We start from the raw sequence: 15949 nt of genomic DNA, 5'->3' as shown, positions 1-15949 counted from the left end.
TCCCTCTCCCCTCACTATATAAACCCCTTCATCCTTCTTCATTTTCACACAACACAACCCCCTCTTCTACACCTTGGCTGAATACACCTTCCCCCCACTCTCCTCCATATTTTATCTTCCTCTTCTTCTTTTCTTTCTTCTTTTGCTCGAGGACGAGCAATATTCTAAGTTTGGTGTGGTAAAAGCATAGCTTTTTGTTTTTCCATAACCACCACCTAAGACCGGAGAAACCTCTAGAAAAGGGAAAGGGAAGACAAAAGCTTCCACCTCCGAGTCATGGGAGATAGAGAGATTCATCTCCAAAGCCCATCAAGACCACTTCTATGATGTTGTGGCCAAGAAGAAGGTAATCCCTGAGGTCCCTTTCAAGCTCAAGAAAAATGAGTATCCGGAGATCCGACATGAGATCCAAAGAAGAAGTTGGGAAGTTCTGACCAACTCCATTCAACAAGTCAGAATCTTAATGGTTCAAGAGTTCTATGCCAATGCATGGATCACTAGGAACCATGATCAAAGTATGAACCCGAATCCAAAGAACTATCTTACAATGGTTCGGGGAAAATACTTAGATTTTAGTCCGAAAAATGTGAGGTTAGCATTCAACTTGCCCATGATGCAAGGAGATGCACGCCCCCCCACAAGAAGGATCAACTTTGATCAAAGGTTGGACCAAGTCCTTATGGACATACGTGTTGAAGGAGCTCAATGGAAAAGAGACTCCAAAGGCAAGCCGGTTCAATTAAGAAGACTGGACCTCAAGCCTGTGGCTAGAGGATGGTTGGAGTTCATCCAACGCTCCATCCACTAGCAACCGATCCGAAGTTACTGTGGATCGGGCCATCATGATTCATAGCATCATGAATGGAGAGGAAGTAGAAGTTCATGAAGTCATCTCTCATGAATTCTACAAAATAGCCGATAAGTCCTCTACTTTGGCAAGGCTAGCTTTTCCTCATCTTATTTGCCATCTATGTTACTCAGCTAGAGTTATCATAGAAGGAGACATCCCCATTGAGGAGGATAAGCCCATCACTAAGAAGAGGATGGAACAAACAAGAGAGCTCACTCATGGATCCCAAGAGACGCATGAGGAAGCTCATCACCAAGAAATCCTAGAGATGCCTCAAGGGATGCACTTTCCTCCCAACAACTATTGGGAACAACTCAACACTTCTCTAGAAGATTTGAGTTACAATATGGATCAATTAAGGGTGAAACATCAAGAGCACTCCATCATTCTCCATGAAATTAGAAAAGATCAAAGAGCAATGAGGGAGGAGCAACAAAGGCAAGGAAGAGACATAGAAGAACTCAAGGACATCATTGGTTCTTCAAGAAGAAAGCGCCACCATCACTAAGGTTGACTCATTCCTTGTTCTTATTTTTTCTATTTTTTTTCGGTTTTTATGCTATATGTGTGTTTATGTTTTGTGTCTCTACCTCATGATTATTAGTATTGAGTAACTATGTCTTAAGGCTATAAATAATTCCATAAATCCTTCACCTCTCTTAAATGAAAAATGTTTCTAATTCAAAAGAACAAGAAGTACATGAATTTCAAAATTATCCTTGAATTTAGTTTAATTATATTGATGTGATGACAATACTTTTTGTTTTCTGAATGAATGCTTGAACAGTGCATAATTTTGATCTTGTTGTTTATGAATGTTAAAATTGTTGGCTCTTGAAAGAATTATGAACAAAGAGAATGTTATTGACAATCTGAAAAATCATGAAAATTGATTCTTGAAGCAAGAAAAAGCAGTGAAAAAGCAAAAGCTTGCGGAAAAAAAATGGCGAAAAAAAAGAAGAAAAAGAAAAAGCAAGCAGAAAAAGCCAATAGCCCTTAAAACCAAAAGGCAAGGGTAAAAAAGATCCAAGACTTTGAGCATCAATGGATAGGAGGGCCCAAGGAAATAAAATCCAGGCCTAAGCGGCTAAATCAAGCTGTCCCTAACCATGTGCTTGTGGCATCCAGGTCCAAGTGAAAAGCTTGAGACTGAGTGGTTAAAGTTGTGATCCAAGGTCTAAGTAGACATTTAGAGCTTTCCAGCAATATATAATATTCCATACTTTATTTGAGATTAGACGACGTAAACTGGCGCTCAACACCAGTTCCATGTTGCATTCTGGAGTTAAACGCCAGAAACACGTCATGAACCAGAGTTGAACGCCAGAAACACGTTACAACTCGGCTTTATTCCATTATTCATCTTTGGTCTCGGTTTTATTCCATTATTCATCTTAGGAGACTATTGATCACGTTTTGGGGACTGGCCATTCGGCCATGCCTGAACCTTCATCACTTATGTATTTTCAACGGTGGAGTTTCTACACACCATAGATTAAGGGTGTGGAGCTCTACTGTACCTCGAGTTTTAATGCAATTACTACTATCTTTTATTCAAATTCAATCTTATTTCTGTTCTAAGATACTACTCGTACTTCAACCTGATGGATGTGATGATCCGTGACACTCATCATCATCCGTCCCTATAAACGCGTGCCTGACAACCACTTCCGTTCTACAAGCGAAAGCTAGAGTGTGTATCTCTTGGATTCCTGATGCACGACGCATGGTTGCCCTCGCCTGATAACTGAGCCTTCCATTCCGTGAGATCAGAGTCTTCCTGGTATAAGCTAGAATTGATGGCGGCATTCATGAGAATCCGGAAAGTCTAAACCTTGTGTGTGGTATTCCAAGTAGGATTCCGGGATTGAATGACTGTGACGAGCTTCAAACTCGCGATTGTTGGGCGTGATCGCAAAAGAATCAAGGGATTCTATTCCGACATGATCGAGAACCGACAGATGATTAGCCGTGCCGTGACAGAGCATTTGGATCTTTTTCACTGAGAGGATGGGATGTAGCCATTGACAACGGTGATGCCCTACATACAGCTTGCCATGGAAAGGAGTAAGAAGGATTGGATGAAGGCAGTAGGAAAGCAGAGATTCAGAAGGAGCACAGCATCTTCATACGCCTATCTGAAATTCCCATCGATAATCTACATAAGTACTTCTATCTTTATTTTCATGTTTATTTATTATTATTATTCGAAAACTCCATAAACATTTATTATCCGCCTGACTGAGATTTACAAGATGACCATAGCTTGCTTCATATCAACAATCTCCGTGGGATCGACCCTTACTCACGTAAGGTTTATTACTTGAACGACCCAGTGCACTTGCTGGTTAGTTGTGCAAAATTGTTAAGAAAGTGCTGAGTTATAAACGCGCATACCAAGTTGAATGCCATTATTAGATATCACAATTTCATGCACCAAGACTATTCAGTGTGCTAATGTTACTTTGTTCGTTTTCATTATATTAACAGATGGGAAAATACCCCACTTGATGAATCCCGAGTGAGAGGAAATAAGAACCTAATCAAACTGATTGCAGATGCAAAATCTGCACAGTAGTCAAAATTGCTATGTCCCACACAAGAATTTAGAGGTAATCTCATACTATACTGCCTTTCTTATTTTCTAACAGATGATAGCAAATTTTGTAAAATATGCTATACATATAAAGTTAAAATTGATTTTGTATAAAATTGGTTTTTAAAAGAAAAAAAGAAAAGTTAGCTTTTAAATAAAAAAAATCAAATTTTTAAAAATAATTTTAAAAAGTTATCTATTCAGCATTAAGAAGGACAACAAAAAATTATTAAATATGCTTTTAGAGTGTTATAATATGTTAAATATGTTAAATTAGTATTTTAAAAAAGACTTTAATAGAACATATGAAGTTCACGATTTTACGTTTGTCAATAATTATTTCACAAATTTATTATAATTGCTCTAGGAGTTGTCGTTGTTTATTACACAATTTTATTTAGTTGTTTTCGTTAGTAGTATATAATCTTCATTGATTATATAATTTTTTTTGTTATGATTGAAAAATAAAAGAAAGAAAGACAAAAGTAAAAAAAAAAAGATACAGAGATACTCTTAAAACTAAAACTACATCAGAATCCTTAAGAAGAGCATCTGTAATGTTGTTGAGAGATTCCGGCCATTCTATATATTCATTCAAGCTCCAAGCATCCTGCTTGACCATCAAATCGGTCATGACATTTGCTTCATTACCAAGGTGAAATGCACCTCCTACTCTATTAATCAATTTCTGAATGCACAACACCAAATATGCATCATCCCTCATCTCTGATTTTGGTTCTCTACGAGTTGTTATAATGCATGCTTGAGTCAGTTTCGCAGACAATTGCCTTTATACTACACTCCTAAACTAAAACTAGGTCTCTCCAAATAACAAAGATTTCTGCTCTTTTAATATTCCACATTAGGAGAATACCCGAACAACCCTTCACCCAAGCTCATCATGACTCCTAATCACACATCTAAAATCTGCTACCTGAACATTTTCGAAATTGCTGGCATCACAACTCAGTTTCATTAGTCTCGGCAAAGGATGATCCAGCCTAACCTTGTTGATCTGAAATAGTTGACTCGTCAGAGTGTAAGAATACTTCAATTCATGCTTCCATCTTTGAGCTAAAGTTACGACCTTTGCTTGCAATCACTCTTCATCTGAATTGAAAATTTCTTGGTTAAGAAGCCTCCAAATCCACCATAAAATCAGGGAGGAGAAAGGATTTTCGCCCCAAAACATCCGCCCTCATCCACGAGAACAAATACCCACCAAGATTCAGAATTGATGGGTCTAGTCTCACCCAAATATCATGAGCTTTTGTACAGTTCAGTAGGCAATGCATTGTTGTCTCTGGCTCTTCGCCACACCAAGGGCATACCCCAATTTCGTAAGGATGTGACGGTGTTGAAAGGCCTCCATGCAAGCCAGGTCAAATAGCTTCGACTTTTTAGGGTTGGCAGATCGCCACAACCACTTATAATTCCGTCCTTCATCCCACTGATTCTTTCTTTTAAGTAACTACAGATACCCTTCTCTGGTGGAATAATCATTATTAGATCCAACAAGGTTACGAGTTGCACCACCAAAGAAAATTAGAATTTTGAATAATTCCTATTCTCACGTGAATAGACTGGGTATAGCTTGTCCTCTTTATAGTCAATTCCAAATTTTTTATCTCGACTCTAAACTTCTTGTTTGAGAAGAAATACACCTTGGTGTTAGGGGAACAAAATGGGAGGGTACTGCAAACATACTCCGACGCTTACCTCAGTTTAATGTGTACTCGTATGAGTCTTATCAAAGATAAACTATCTTATCTTTTTGATCCGTAAGGTGAAGTATTAACAGTTATACTTTTAGCAATTATTTTTATTGAAGAATAATAATACCATATCAAAAAGTTATAATATACCTTTTGGTGTGTAAATCCGAATTATAACGTTTGAAGCATTTTAATTGAATTATAACAACCATATTAATTTCAATAATAGATTCAGAAAGAGGTGTTGCAAGTTGCTCCAAATACCAAACTCCTTCATTCCAAATATCCCTAATATTTATATTAGTATTGGAGATATGCACAAATAGAAAACGATCACAAATTCTACTATGTAGATGCCAAGCATCATATCAAATGGATTGTTATATATTGTCACGACTCCAAACCAACCCCTCCTATAAATACTGCAATGCTTTCCCAATACTCTTCTAATAATTAAAAGCATTTTTTTTGAACAGGTAAATTTAAAGAACGTAATCTTTTGAGATATTTACCGAGTATAATTTGAATTTAAAGTTTATTTTGCAGTTTGACATTTGTTAAGCCAATTTTCCGACCATCACAACATTGACTAAAGATAAATCACGAATACTTAGGCCACCAAAATTTTTTGGAATTTTAATTAACAAGAAAAAAATACCTTCTTTCATTGTTATCTTTCCAAACAAATTGGCGAATAAATGAATTAATTTTATCATAAAGTATAATTTAAGAGAAAAAAGTATTGCATCTGATAAATAAAAATGACAGAAAATCAGAAATTACAGATTTAATCGGCCAAATTATTGATTATGTAGTGGCTGTAATGTATTTTTTAAGAAAAGGACAAAAAGATAAATAAGTTTTTTTATTTTTTGGTCATTGAATATTTATATTTTTAAAAATTTAAAATTATATTTAAGTCTCTAACTTTTTTAAAATTTGGATATATCGATTTTTAGGTCTAATTTGTCTCATTTTAAAAATTTTCCTACGTGTGTATTAGTATATCGGTTAGACCAGTGCAATGAAAATTATATTTGTTTTTTTTATTGGATCTGACAGACCCAAATAAATAATAGAATCGATGTGTCCAAATTTTGAGAAGGTTAACAAATCAATGATCTATTTGTCATTTTTTTGTATTTTTTTAGTGTTTAATAACTCAAATAAAAATAATTAGATGAAAACTCAGATGCAGTCAACTTCACGCGAAATTGATACTTAAAAACCGTGATATGATTTAATTGATTTGACTAAAATATCATCTAATCTAATGGCTCTTAAGTATCAACTTCAACTTGACGTGAAGTGAGTTTTCACCAAATAATTAACTTCTAATTTTATTATTTTACCGTCTCAACTTTTGGTATGCTGCAAGAGGAAGGTGTCCCAGTTCGAGTTCCCCTTCTCCTATAACGTGAAGAAATCCAAATTTGCTTTTTGGTTGAACTCCACACAGCAATGGTCAACGTCGCTGACTTATCTGCATCTGCTCACAAATAAAACGACAGCGGTCGCTCACCACAATTGCAGTGTACTCGAAAATGGAGAAACAAAAAGGGCGCAGATTGTTGCTGATGCCATCACCGTTACAGGGCCACGTCACCCCAATGCTCCAGCTGGCACACACTCTCCACTCTAACGGTTTTTCCATAACCGTCATCTACACTTCTTCCTTCACGCCTCCCCACCTCTCTTCTTCCTACCCTAACTTCACCTTCCTCTCCATCTCCGACGCCTTGTCGGAACTCGAAGCCTCTACCTCCGCCTCCGATCCCGTGCACCTCACGCGCCTCCTCAACGTACGCTGCGTTGAGCCGTTGAAACAGTGCTTGGTCACCTTGTTGAAGAACGATGATCGTGTTGCTTGCTTCATCTCTGATGCGGCGCTTCATTTCACTCAATCTGTTTGCGATGGGTTTAAGCTTCCCAGACTTGTTCTTAGGACTGGTGGCGCTTCTTCCTTTCTTGTCTTCGCTTCTTTCCCTCTCCTTAGAGAAAAAGGTTACCTCCCTGTTCAAGGTTCGTTCTTCTCCATTCTTCACTTATGCAACCATGCTACGGGTTTAGGATTTAGAAATATATCTTTTTATCTTCGCGGTTTAATTATGCGGCTGTAAAAATGTTTACTACTATGTCACTAGAATTTGATTATTTTGGTGGCGGATTCTGCGGATTTTCATTGAGCATTTTTGAAAAGAGTTTGACCAATTTATATATAGTAATATATAATCTTTTAATCCAAGAGCCTGTTCTTGTAAAATGTTACGCTGATAAAATATTATTGCGATTTGATCTTTAACTTTATTTTATTTGATTATTGTTACAAATTTACTTCAATCACTCTGTGAGTTTAGTTTGTATTCTTTTCGGAAACACTTATCCAATAGAGTTGGGTTCTCTGACTCTCAGCTTAGAGTGTTTTGTTCTGTTTCTTTAGCTTTTTATAGTGGCTTGCGTTAGATAGTGACTGTAATAAGCTTTGAATACGTTACTGTAATAAGCTTTGAATACGTTAGTAGTGTTAAAAGACAAAGTAGTTAATAAAGACACAGAATTCTTATAGATGACTTTCTTTCTTTCTTTCTTTCTTTTTTTTTTTTTGAATTGAGTTGTATAGTTTAGTGTGAAGCAATGTTTGTGTGAGTAGAAAGCTGAGCGAAACATGTTTTTAGCAAGGAGTAAATCTAGAATCAATGTTGAATAGAATATAGTTCTTTTTAACGATTAAAAGAAATATCGGTTTAACATGGAATATTGTATCTGTATCATTCCAAAGCATGTCATTTTTAACTACGTTGAAAACCCAGAATCTCGGCTGGAGGAACCTGTGGTGGAGCTTCCACCACTTAAGGTGAAAGACCTTCCAAAGATCGAGACCCGTGATCCTGAGGCCTTCTATGAATTTGTTGTTCAATTTGTCGAGGAATGCAAGGCTTCTTCTGGGGTGATTTGGAACTCCTTTGAAGAGTTGGAATCATCTGCACTGGCAAAACTGCGCCAACTATTTTCGATACCGATATACCCTATAGGCCCTTTCCACAAGCACTTCCCTGAAGGCTCAACTTCTTCTAGCTTATTGACCCCGGACACAAGCTGCATCTCTTGGTTAGACACACAAGAACATAACAGTGTTGTTTATGTGAGTTTTGGAAGCATTGCATCAATAACTAAGGCCGAGTTTCTAGAGATAGCTTGGGGGCTAGCCAACAGCATGCAGCCATTCTTGTGGGTGGTTCGCCCTGGGTTGATCCGTGGTTCAGAGTGGCTCGAACCATTGCCCAGCAGGTTCATGGAGAATTTGGGTGGAAGAGGGTACATTGTGAAATGGGCTCCTCAAGAACAAGTGCTGGCACATGTAGCTGTGGGGGCATTTTGGACTCATAATGGTTGGAACTCAACTTTGGAGAGCATTTGTGAAGGGGTCCCTATGATTTGTTCACCATGCTTTGCAGACCAAAAGGTAAATGCTAAATATGTGAGTGATGTTTGGAGGGTTGGTGTGAAATTAGAGAATAAGCTTGACAGAGAGGAGATAGAGAAGACCATTAGAAAAGTAATGGGGCTCTTCTTATTCTTCCCTTGATGGTTTGGTTACTGACATCTTGTCTTTGAAATCATCCACTTCTGAAGTTCATTGATCTCTCTACAAAATTCAGGTCTCAGTTAACATTCAAATACTTGTACTTCCAAAAGGTTACGTTTATAACGTATGAATCAACAAAATGTAATATTTTTATTAGGAGGGAATATGAGTTTGCATTGAATTTCTGTTGGATTAATCGTCTATGTATCACATTCATATGGCGAACTATGCTAATTGATAAGTGACTGTACTTTTTGCAGTTCACATATATTGTTCTGTTATGTTTATTAAAAAACAAAGATTGAGTTTGTCATGTATACTTATATTCTCTGTAAAGAAAATGAAATCATATGTAGATAAGAAACTAATACCTTAAGATTACTCACAACTATATTCAGAAACAAGAAACATATAATTCGAGTAAATCTTGAGCAATGCAACAATGACATTTTACACAACAGTGTTATAATCTGGATGAGCCACTTGAACTAGTCCTTGTTCTTAAGTCTGTAACACTCACCATTATATCATACCCTTATTTAGTATTTTGAGCCTTTTCTTGTACGTTCCATTTCCAGCCTTTAAACTATCATTTTGATGTATACTTCAGCTAGAATGAATGTGAGTGCTTTGCATGCTATAACCTCAATTCACTTTTTATGCAATTCCTGGTTCCTTAATGCTAATTGTGTGATTCCATTATGTAATGGATTGGCCACATTATCAAGTGGAAGTTGCAAAGAGGCTATAGCATGCTTTATCACTGATTAGTGGAATCCCAAGGCTAGCGTTGAGGACAACGTGTGTTTTCCTTCCTAGCGTGGCATGCCTTCCCACTATTGCGTGAAAAGGGTTAGCTTCTTCTACAAGGTGAATCTCTCTAACTCTTGTATGCATGCTCATAGTTTGGTGCATTCTGCAGTGCAATTGAACTGTGAGGTATGATATCATGGTTAGAACTTTAGATTAAGAAAGTCATAGGCATGAGCTATCTCCTTGATGTACAATTCAAAAAGTGATGGGTAGAAAGACAAATCTGGGTGTTAGGATAAGTTTGTGTACAAACCTATTTTTTTTCTTTTTACTTTTTTTTTTTCCGGGCACAAAATAATTTGTTATCAAAATCTTAAAAAGGCTCTTGTGAAGAATGATTTATCCTAAGAATTTAGTCTAATCTCAAAACCTACTAATTAGAATATGAAATATGGTTGCCTCTGTACTGTAACCAACAGTTCAATAGTCCAACCAAACAAAAGATATATACTTGTATTAGAATAGCTTTTTGTTCTGTTTCATGCTTTGATTTTTCACTAGAAAGTGAAATATGTAAAATGGTTAGTCAATCTTGGATCAATAACTATCATAGTTTGATGGTCTTTCTTAATGATTTAAGGATGATTAACTTCTTAATTCACTTTATAAGAATACTCACTTTAGACTTTAGAGAATCCAAATCTGGTTGCATTGTAAATCACTCTATTAAGTCTTAACTATACATCACTGTCATTTCCAGCCACTGAAGGTTTCAGAAAATGATATTAGAACATTGGCTTCTGTATCTTCAGTTTCTCTAATCTCTAAGTTTCACTGAATTGACAAAAAAGAAAAGGAAAAAAAATTAAAGAAAAAAATGTCCCCATCGATTATTGCATATTGCCACATTCCTATACTATATATGTTGCAACAATGTACCAATGAGGGCAAGTCTATTTACAAAATTTACAACTCTTCTTCATTACTCTCATCATCACTGGTGCAAGAATCATCATCCATGTTTACTGCCGCCACTTTGGAAGTGCTGATCCTAAAAGAAGCCGAGCGAATCTTGTATGGCAACTTGGAATTTCCGGAAGCAACCACCCTGTCACCACCACAACCATCTTCACTGCCATGCTCCTCCCTCCTCAAGTCACTTGGTGGCAAGAAACAATCTAAGGACAAGCCTTGAACATTAAAGTCAACTTCCTCAACCTGCCAACTCTCTTCCATCCTTGTCCTCGAATGCGTCTCAGGTCCCTCACCAAACCGGAACAATGACACCTGTGTCGTCCCACAGTGCGCTATCTGGACGGCATCGATGGCTCTGTAGTCTTGTATGAGGGACTCCATGTTGGTTTCCCAGTATATGGTTTCTGTTGCTGAGGTCTTGAGTTTGAGAAGGTGTGAGTCCTCTAGCTGCACCAAGAGGCCTGTTCTTTGGCTGAAGTAGCCCCACACGGTGTGCCGTACTATCTCCACGTTTCTGTTACTTCGTGCTTGCAGCGCCGACGTCTCAGCTTCGTGTCGAAGTATGAAACAGTCCTCCATGTTCACTGTCTTCTCTCCAATGCATATGGAGTTGCTGAACAGATTTGCTGTGGACCTTGGATCAAGACCCTGTTAACAAAATATAAAAAGTTTATATATTTGAACATATAACTAAATGTACAATTTATTCCCAAAATGTGGATCCAATTTTAAGTATGAATTGATGTGTTAGTATGTTACCACTCATGTACTCATAATAATATTTTACCATTTGATCAAATTTTACTTTTCATATGTGAGATTCGTATCTTGTACTTGTGTAACTATATGTAATCAAACTTATATATAAAATAGTTTTACAACTGAAACATATCAAAAATAATTTTTTAAAAAGGAAAAATCTGAGTCAAACACTCAAATTATTAGCGAGCTACTAAATTCTTGTTTAGATTCACTCTGCTTATTATGAAGAAAGCTTGACAAGGGCATGTGACTTTGAGAACCATGTCTCGTAGCATTTGGACCTAACTATTAACAAAACAATAGGATTGATAAGTTTTTTGTTGGGGGTCATATGATTGATAAGAGACTAAACCCATATTAGTGAACCAATGTAGTAGCAATATAAACTAGTTTAGTTAGGTCATGGCCCATGTTTAAAATTCAACTTTTGTTTTTTATCTCTTACCAATCAAGTAGAAAATTCCAAATTGAATCACCCGAAGTTTGAAGAGCATCAACGGCAAAAGAATAAAACAGCTTAGGAATGCATTAGAACAGGTTGTCACAGGGTGAGAAAGGATTAATTATGATAATATTGTTGACTTGTCTCAATCGCAACTAACTAAATTGGAAAAGTGTCCCAATTTGACTTTAAGCTTTAGATGGAAGGAATTTCCGCGCATTCCCCTCTAACAAAATTTAGACCTTTGTTATGGAATTAGATGTGGGGAAAACTTAGATAGAAAAGGACAAATAATTGGAAAGAAAAACAATTTTTGTAAGTCAGACACGATTATTCATGTATTTTTTTGGATAAATATTTTATGACATAATATTAAAATGTTTATAATCAAAAGAGATAGAATCTGATCTCTATTAATTCAACACAAAAGTCTTGTATTCTTTTCGTTTAATTTCCTTTCAAAATGGAGGAGCACTATGGGAAATTAGATCATTTGAGGAGTTAAAAAAAATGAGTTTTGGAAAAACAGGATATATGAAAACATTTAATTCACAGTTTCACACCTGAGTTAAAAAAGAAGCAAATTTGAAGAAAAAGGGAAAAACAAAATAGCACTTTAAAAACCATATTGAATATTGACTTTAGACTAAAGTGCCTTTTTTCTCATTCATATTGGTTAGAAAGCTATACAATTAGAAAGCTAGTTCAATTAAATTACCATGAAAATCAATGGGAAGAAAAAAGGGAAAAAAAGCCCTCAAATTAAAGTAGAACAAATGATTATTCACCCCAGGCCACAAATGTAATAAGAATAATCATAATTAAGCATGCTCCAATGTGTCCATGGAAACCGAAAACAACAAAAATAAGTCAAACCTATGCATAGGGAAATATCAATAAGAAGCTGAAAAATCATTTTGTTTGTTTTCGGATAAAAACTGTTAAATGATAATTTAATTAAATATATTAAATTATTTAATGGCGAACGCAAAAGGATACCTGTAGAAAACGGCGAAGAGGGCGCGGCGGGCCTCGAGAAGCGTGAGAATGGTGCCAAGGTGTTTGCCTCCATGCTACTTTGCCATCACTACCAGCACTGATCTTGCACCCTGATACCACAAGCTCCAAGCACCAGAGCTCTGGACTCTTCTGCCACATAACAAAACCCCCCATCTTCCCCTTTGTCTCCAACTTCTTCATCTTCATTATCTTCTTATTATTTTTGTTTCCTTTATTACTCCCTTCCCCCGCCGTCGAAAACTCCGTCGTCGCCATCCTCACCTGCCCCATTGCATACATACTCTCCACTGAATTCACCGCACGCTCTCCCCCCACCGCCGCCACGTACTGCTTCACTATGTATTCTGCCATCGATGCCTCCTACGCCACCGTACAAATTCCATTTTAACAAATCAGAATTGTAAAATGATAAAACAAGATATTAATCATTTATCAATCGTAATTAAACTCTCACTTTCTCACTTTAACGGATAATAATAAAGTGAAGCCCGACAAAATAAAGTGTAACGAGTGATTTTAATGTTACTGACAATGCGTTGATCTTTAATGGGTCGAGTGATGGGGTTGTTGTCAGAGGAGATAGGTGAAGGGATTAATGGCGCTCCTACAACACCCAACAAAAGCTGCAACTCTGTGTTCCTTCCTCCAAAAGCTGTAGCCATGGATGACGATCTTGATTCTCCATTATTGCTATTTGATGATAATGGCTGCTTCATCCATGACTTCATGTTCTGCCATGATGCTCTTATGGCTCCCCCTTTGTGCGTAAGAATCTCTTCCGGGATCGGAACCTCCAGCACCGTTTCGAGACCGTCCTCTCGATCAAGATTTGGACAAAGCTTCTTCATGTGTGAGAGAGAAGAAAGAAAGAAATGAAAGTAATAAGGTTGTTCTGTTGTATATGTGTTTGTGTCAGGATATAGAGATGGGTACTTTGGAAGATAAAGGGTAATAGCTTTGGTTTATATCAAAGAAGTAACATGAAGGACAAGGTGGCCTTCATTTCTTTAACGGAAAGATAGAAAATAATTGGAAACAACTTGTTTGTGGTTTGTATGCTAAGAAATATAAATTTGTTATTTCAATATTTTCATATTATATAATAAACAATAAAATTATAACTATACTATGAGGTGGAATCGTGTTTATATATAAAATACATTAAAATTTTAAATATATATTAAAAATATATGAAACAATATATGTATATATACACAAATTAATTATACCTAACGACTATATTTTGGTGCACATATAATTTTTTATAAAATATTCTATAGATACCAAAAAATTTTTTTTACATAACATACTCGTACATATAAATTTAATTTTCATGAGGATTAGTATAAAAAAAATTACACAAACAATCAATGGATTATCACAATAATTAAATTTAGTTTATACATAGTATTTCGTATATTTTTTCAACAAAGTAATCTAAAAAAAATCAAACATTTTACAGTAGTATAATCAAATCTATTATTATCATAATTAATTTTTTTTTTACAACAACATAATCGAATTTTTTTTATGAATATAAAATATGTAATTTATATATTAACAAAATTTTTTATCCATGTGTAAATGTTTTTAAAGCTACTTATCAGATTATTTCTATGTTTCTTAAACTATTTTTCTATATATAGTGTGATAATAATGATAATTTATTAATAAATTCTAGAAAATATAAAAATTAGAGATTTTACGACAATGGGCAAGTATTTTTAAAAAATTAAATATATTTGACTTAGAAAATTTATTATTTAAGGTGAAAATTTAGGTGCAATCAATTTCACATGATGTTGATAATTGAGAGTTGTTAGATAAAAATTTAATCAAATCAGTTAAATTATTTAACGATTCTCAACTATTAACTTTACATAAAGTTGTACACCTGAGTTCTCACCATTATTTATTATTAAAATCGAATTTCTTCAACCAATAGTATAAGTGATGACATGACATATTTTTGAATGTATTTTTTATTTAATTTGATTAAAATAAATATCAAATTATTTAATATTTTATTTAACTATATAAATTATAACTACTCAATTACATTATTATTTAATTTGACTGGAATAAATAAATAAATTTTATTTTAATTTACATTAATTTTTTTGTCTTATGTATTTTGATTATTGATTTTTAAAAGTATTATAATTTTTATATGGCATATTTATAAAATATTTTTTATTTAATTTATTTTATTGTGTCAAATAATTATAATTAATTTATTATATCAATTATTTAATTTAATTAATTCAAATATATATTATTTGATTCAGTTTATTCTCACGTTAAAGTTTGAGTTGTTATTTACCAAACTTGTTTTTATCATTTCCTTCATTGGCCTTAAATTTTAAATTTTAGTTTTTTATTCTTTGTTTATATTTTTTATTTTAATATTAAATCTAATATTTTTATTAATTTTTTTTGTAATTTTTTGTCTAATAATTATATACTCATCATTAATTATATGGTCGTAAATATGTTTTCAATTTATTAAAAAAATACAATTTTATTCCGTCATTTTTTGTTTTATCTATTTTTGTATTTCATAATTTATTTATCATAAAAAATTATATATGCTAATTTTATTTTTTTACTCATTACTATTCCATTAAGTAATATTTTTTTTATAATGTATTATTTTTACTCTTTTTTCTTTTTTTTTATTTTTAATTTTTCTTTTTATTTATTTAAATTTTTATAATTTTTATTATAAATTTTATTATTTTTATTTCATATAAGTTAATTTATCCTAACTTTTCACATATTGAGTCTTCTTAATATTTAAATTATATTTTTTACATGCTTAATTTCATTTCTAATTTGGAGGGTTGAATGAGAAAATAACATTGAGAAAAGTGATTGTGCATCTTTTTTCGTCTTTTTAGCTTATTTCTTTTTTCTTTAGGGATCATGAGTAATTATATACAATAGTGCTTATGCATAAAAAGTAAGTATAAATTGTATCATATTTTTTTTAGTAAATTTTTGTTCTCTCTTAAAATAGAAAAAAATATTATAAATTATTTTAGACCAATAAATCTATTATTGTTGTGGTCAATTGTAGAATTTAAATATATATATATATATATTATAATTATTCAAAAGTTACTTCATTTAGTTTAATATATTATTTCTTTTAGTTTTTTTTTTTTGGTTAACATATTATTTCTTTTAGTTGAATATTACTTTATATTTGTATTGGATTCGAATATTTTAACAAAAGACATTTAAAAAG

General features: G+C 33.9%; 2 protein-coding genes across 2 annotated transcripts; one reads left to right on the top strand and one right to left on the bottom strand.

Moving 5' to 3' along the window:
• The first annotated feature begins 6555 nt into the window (after nt 1-6555).
• On the top strand, nt 6556-8989 carry LOC107469622 (UDP-glycosyltransferase 76F1). The gene is made up of 2 exons (XM_016089002.3): nt 6556-7183; nt 7972-8989. Exons 1-2 carry the CDS (start codon nt 6706-6708, stop codon nt 8745-8747), a joined length of 1254 nt encoding a protein of 417 aa, XP_015944488.1. The 5' UTR covers nt 6556-6705; the 3' UTR covers nt 8748-8989.
• A 1137-nt stretch (nt 8990-10126) lies between these two features.
• LOC107469621 (uncharacterized) lies at nt 10127-13652 on the bottom strand. Its single transcript, XM_016089001.3, has 3 exons — nt 13230-13652; nt 12679-13059; nt 10127-11123 (listed from the first exon to the last, which is right to left on the bottom strand). Exons 1-3 carry the CDS (start codon nt 13545-13547, stop codon nt 10467-10469), a joined length of 1356 nt encoding a protein of 451 aa, XP_015944487.1. The 5' UTR covers nt 13548-13652; the 3' UTR covers nt 10127-10466.
• Between the last annotated feature and the right edge of the window lie 2297 nt (nt 13653-15949).

This window comes from Arachis duranensis, chromosome 10 (assembly GCF_000817695.3).
Source record: "Arachis duranensis cultivar V14167 chromosome 10, aradu.V14167.gnm2.J7QH, whole genome shotgun sequence".
NCBI classification, from domain to species: Eukaryota; Viridiplantae; Streptophyta; class Magnoliopsida; order Fabales; family Fabaceae; genus Arachis; species Arachis duranensis.
This window is presented reverse-complemented; position numbering and strand designations above follow the sequence as displayed.

What these genes read in the sequence shown, in the direction of transcription:
- LOC107469622 (XM_016089002.3), top strand. Translation starts at nt 6,706, where the DNA reads ATGGAGAAACAAAAAGGGCGCAGATTGTTGCTGATGCCATCACCGTTA. An exon ending in AGGTTACCTCCCTGTTCAAG is followed by an intron (nt 7,184 to 7,971) that starts GTTCGTTCTTCT and finishes TTGAAAACCCAG; the next exon opens with AATCTCGGCTGGAGGAACCT.
- LOC107469621 (XM_016089001.3), bottom strand. Translation starts at nt 13,547, where the DNA reads ATGAAGAAGCTTTGTCCAAATCTTGATCGAGAGGACGGTCTCGAAACG. An exon ending in CCATTAAAGATCAACGCATT is followed by an intron (nt 13,060 to 13,229) that starts GTCAGTAACATT and finishes ACGGTGGCGTAG; the next exon opens with GAGGCATCGATGGCAGAATA. An exon ending in CTCTTCGCCGTTTTCTACAG is followed by an intron (nt 11,124 to 12,678) that starts GTATCCTTTTGC and finishes TTTTGTTAACAG; the next exon opens with GGTCTTGATCCAAGGTCCAC.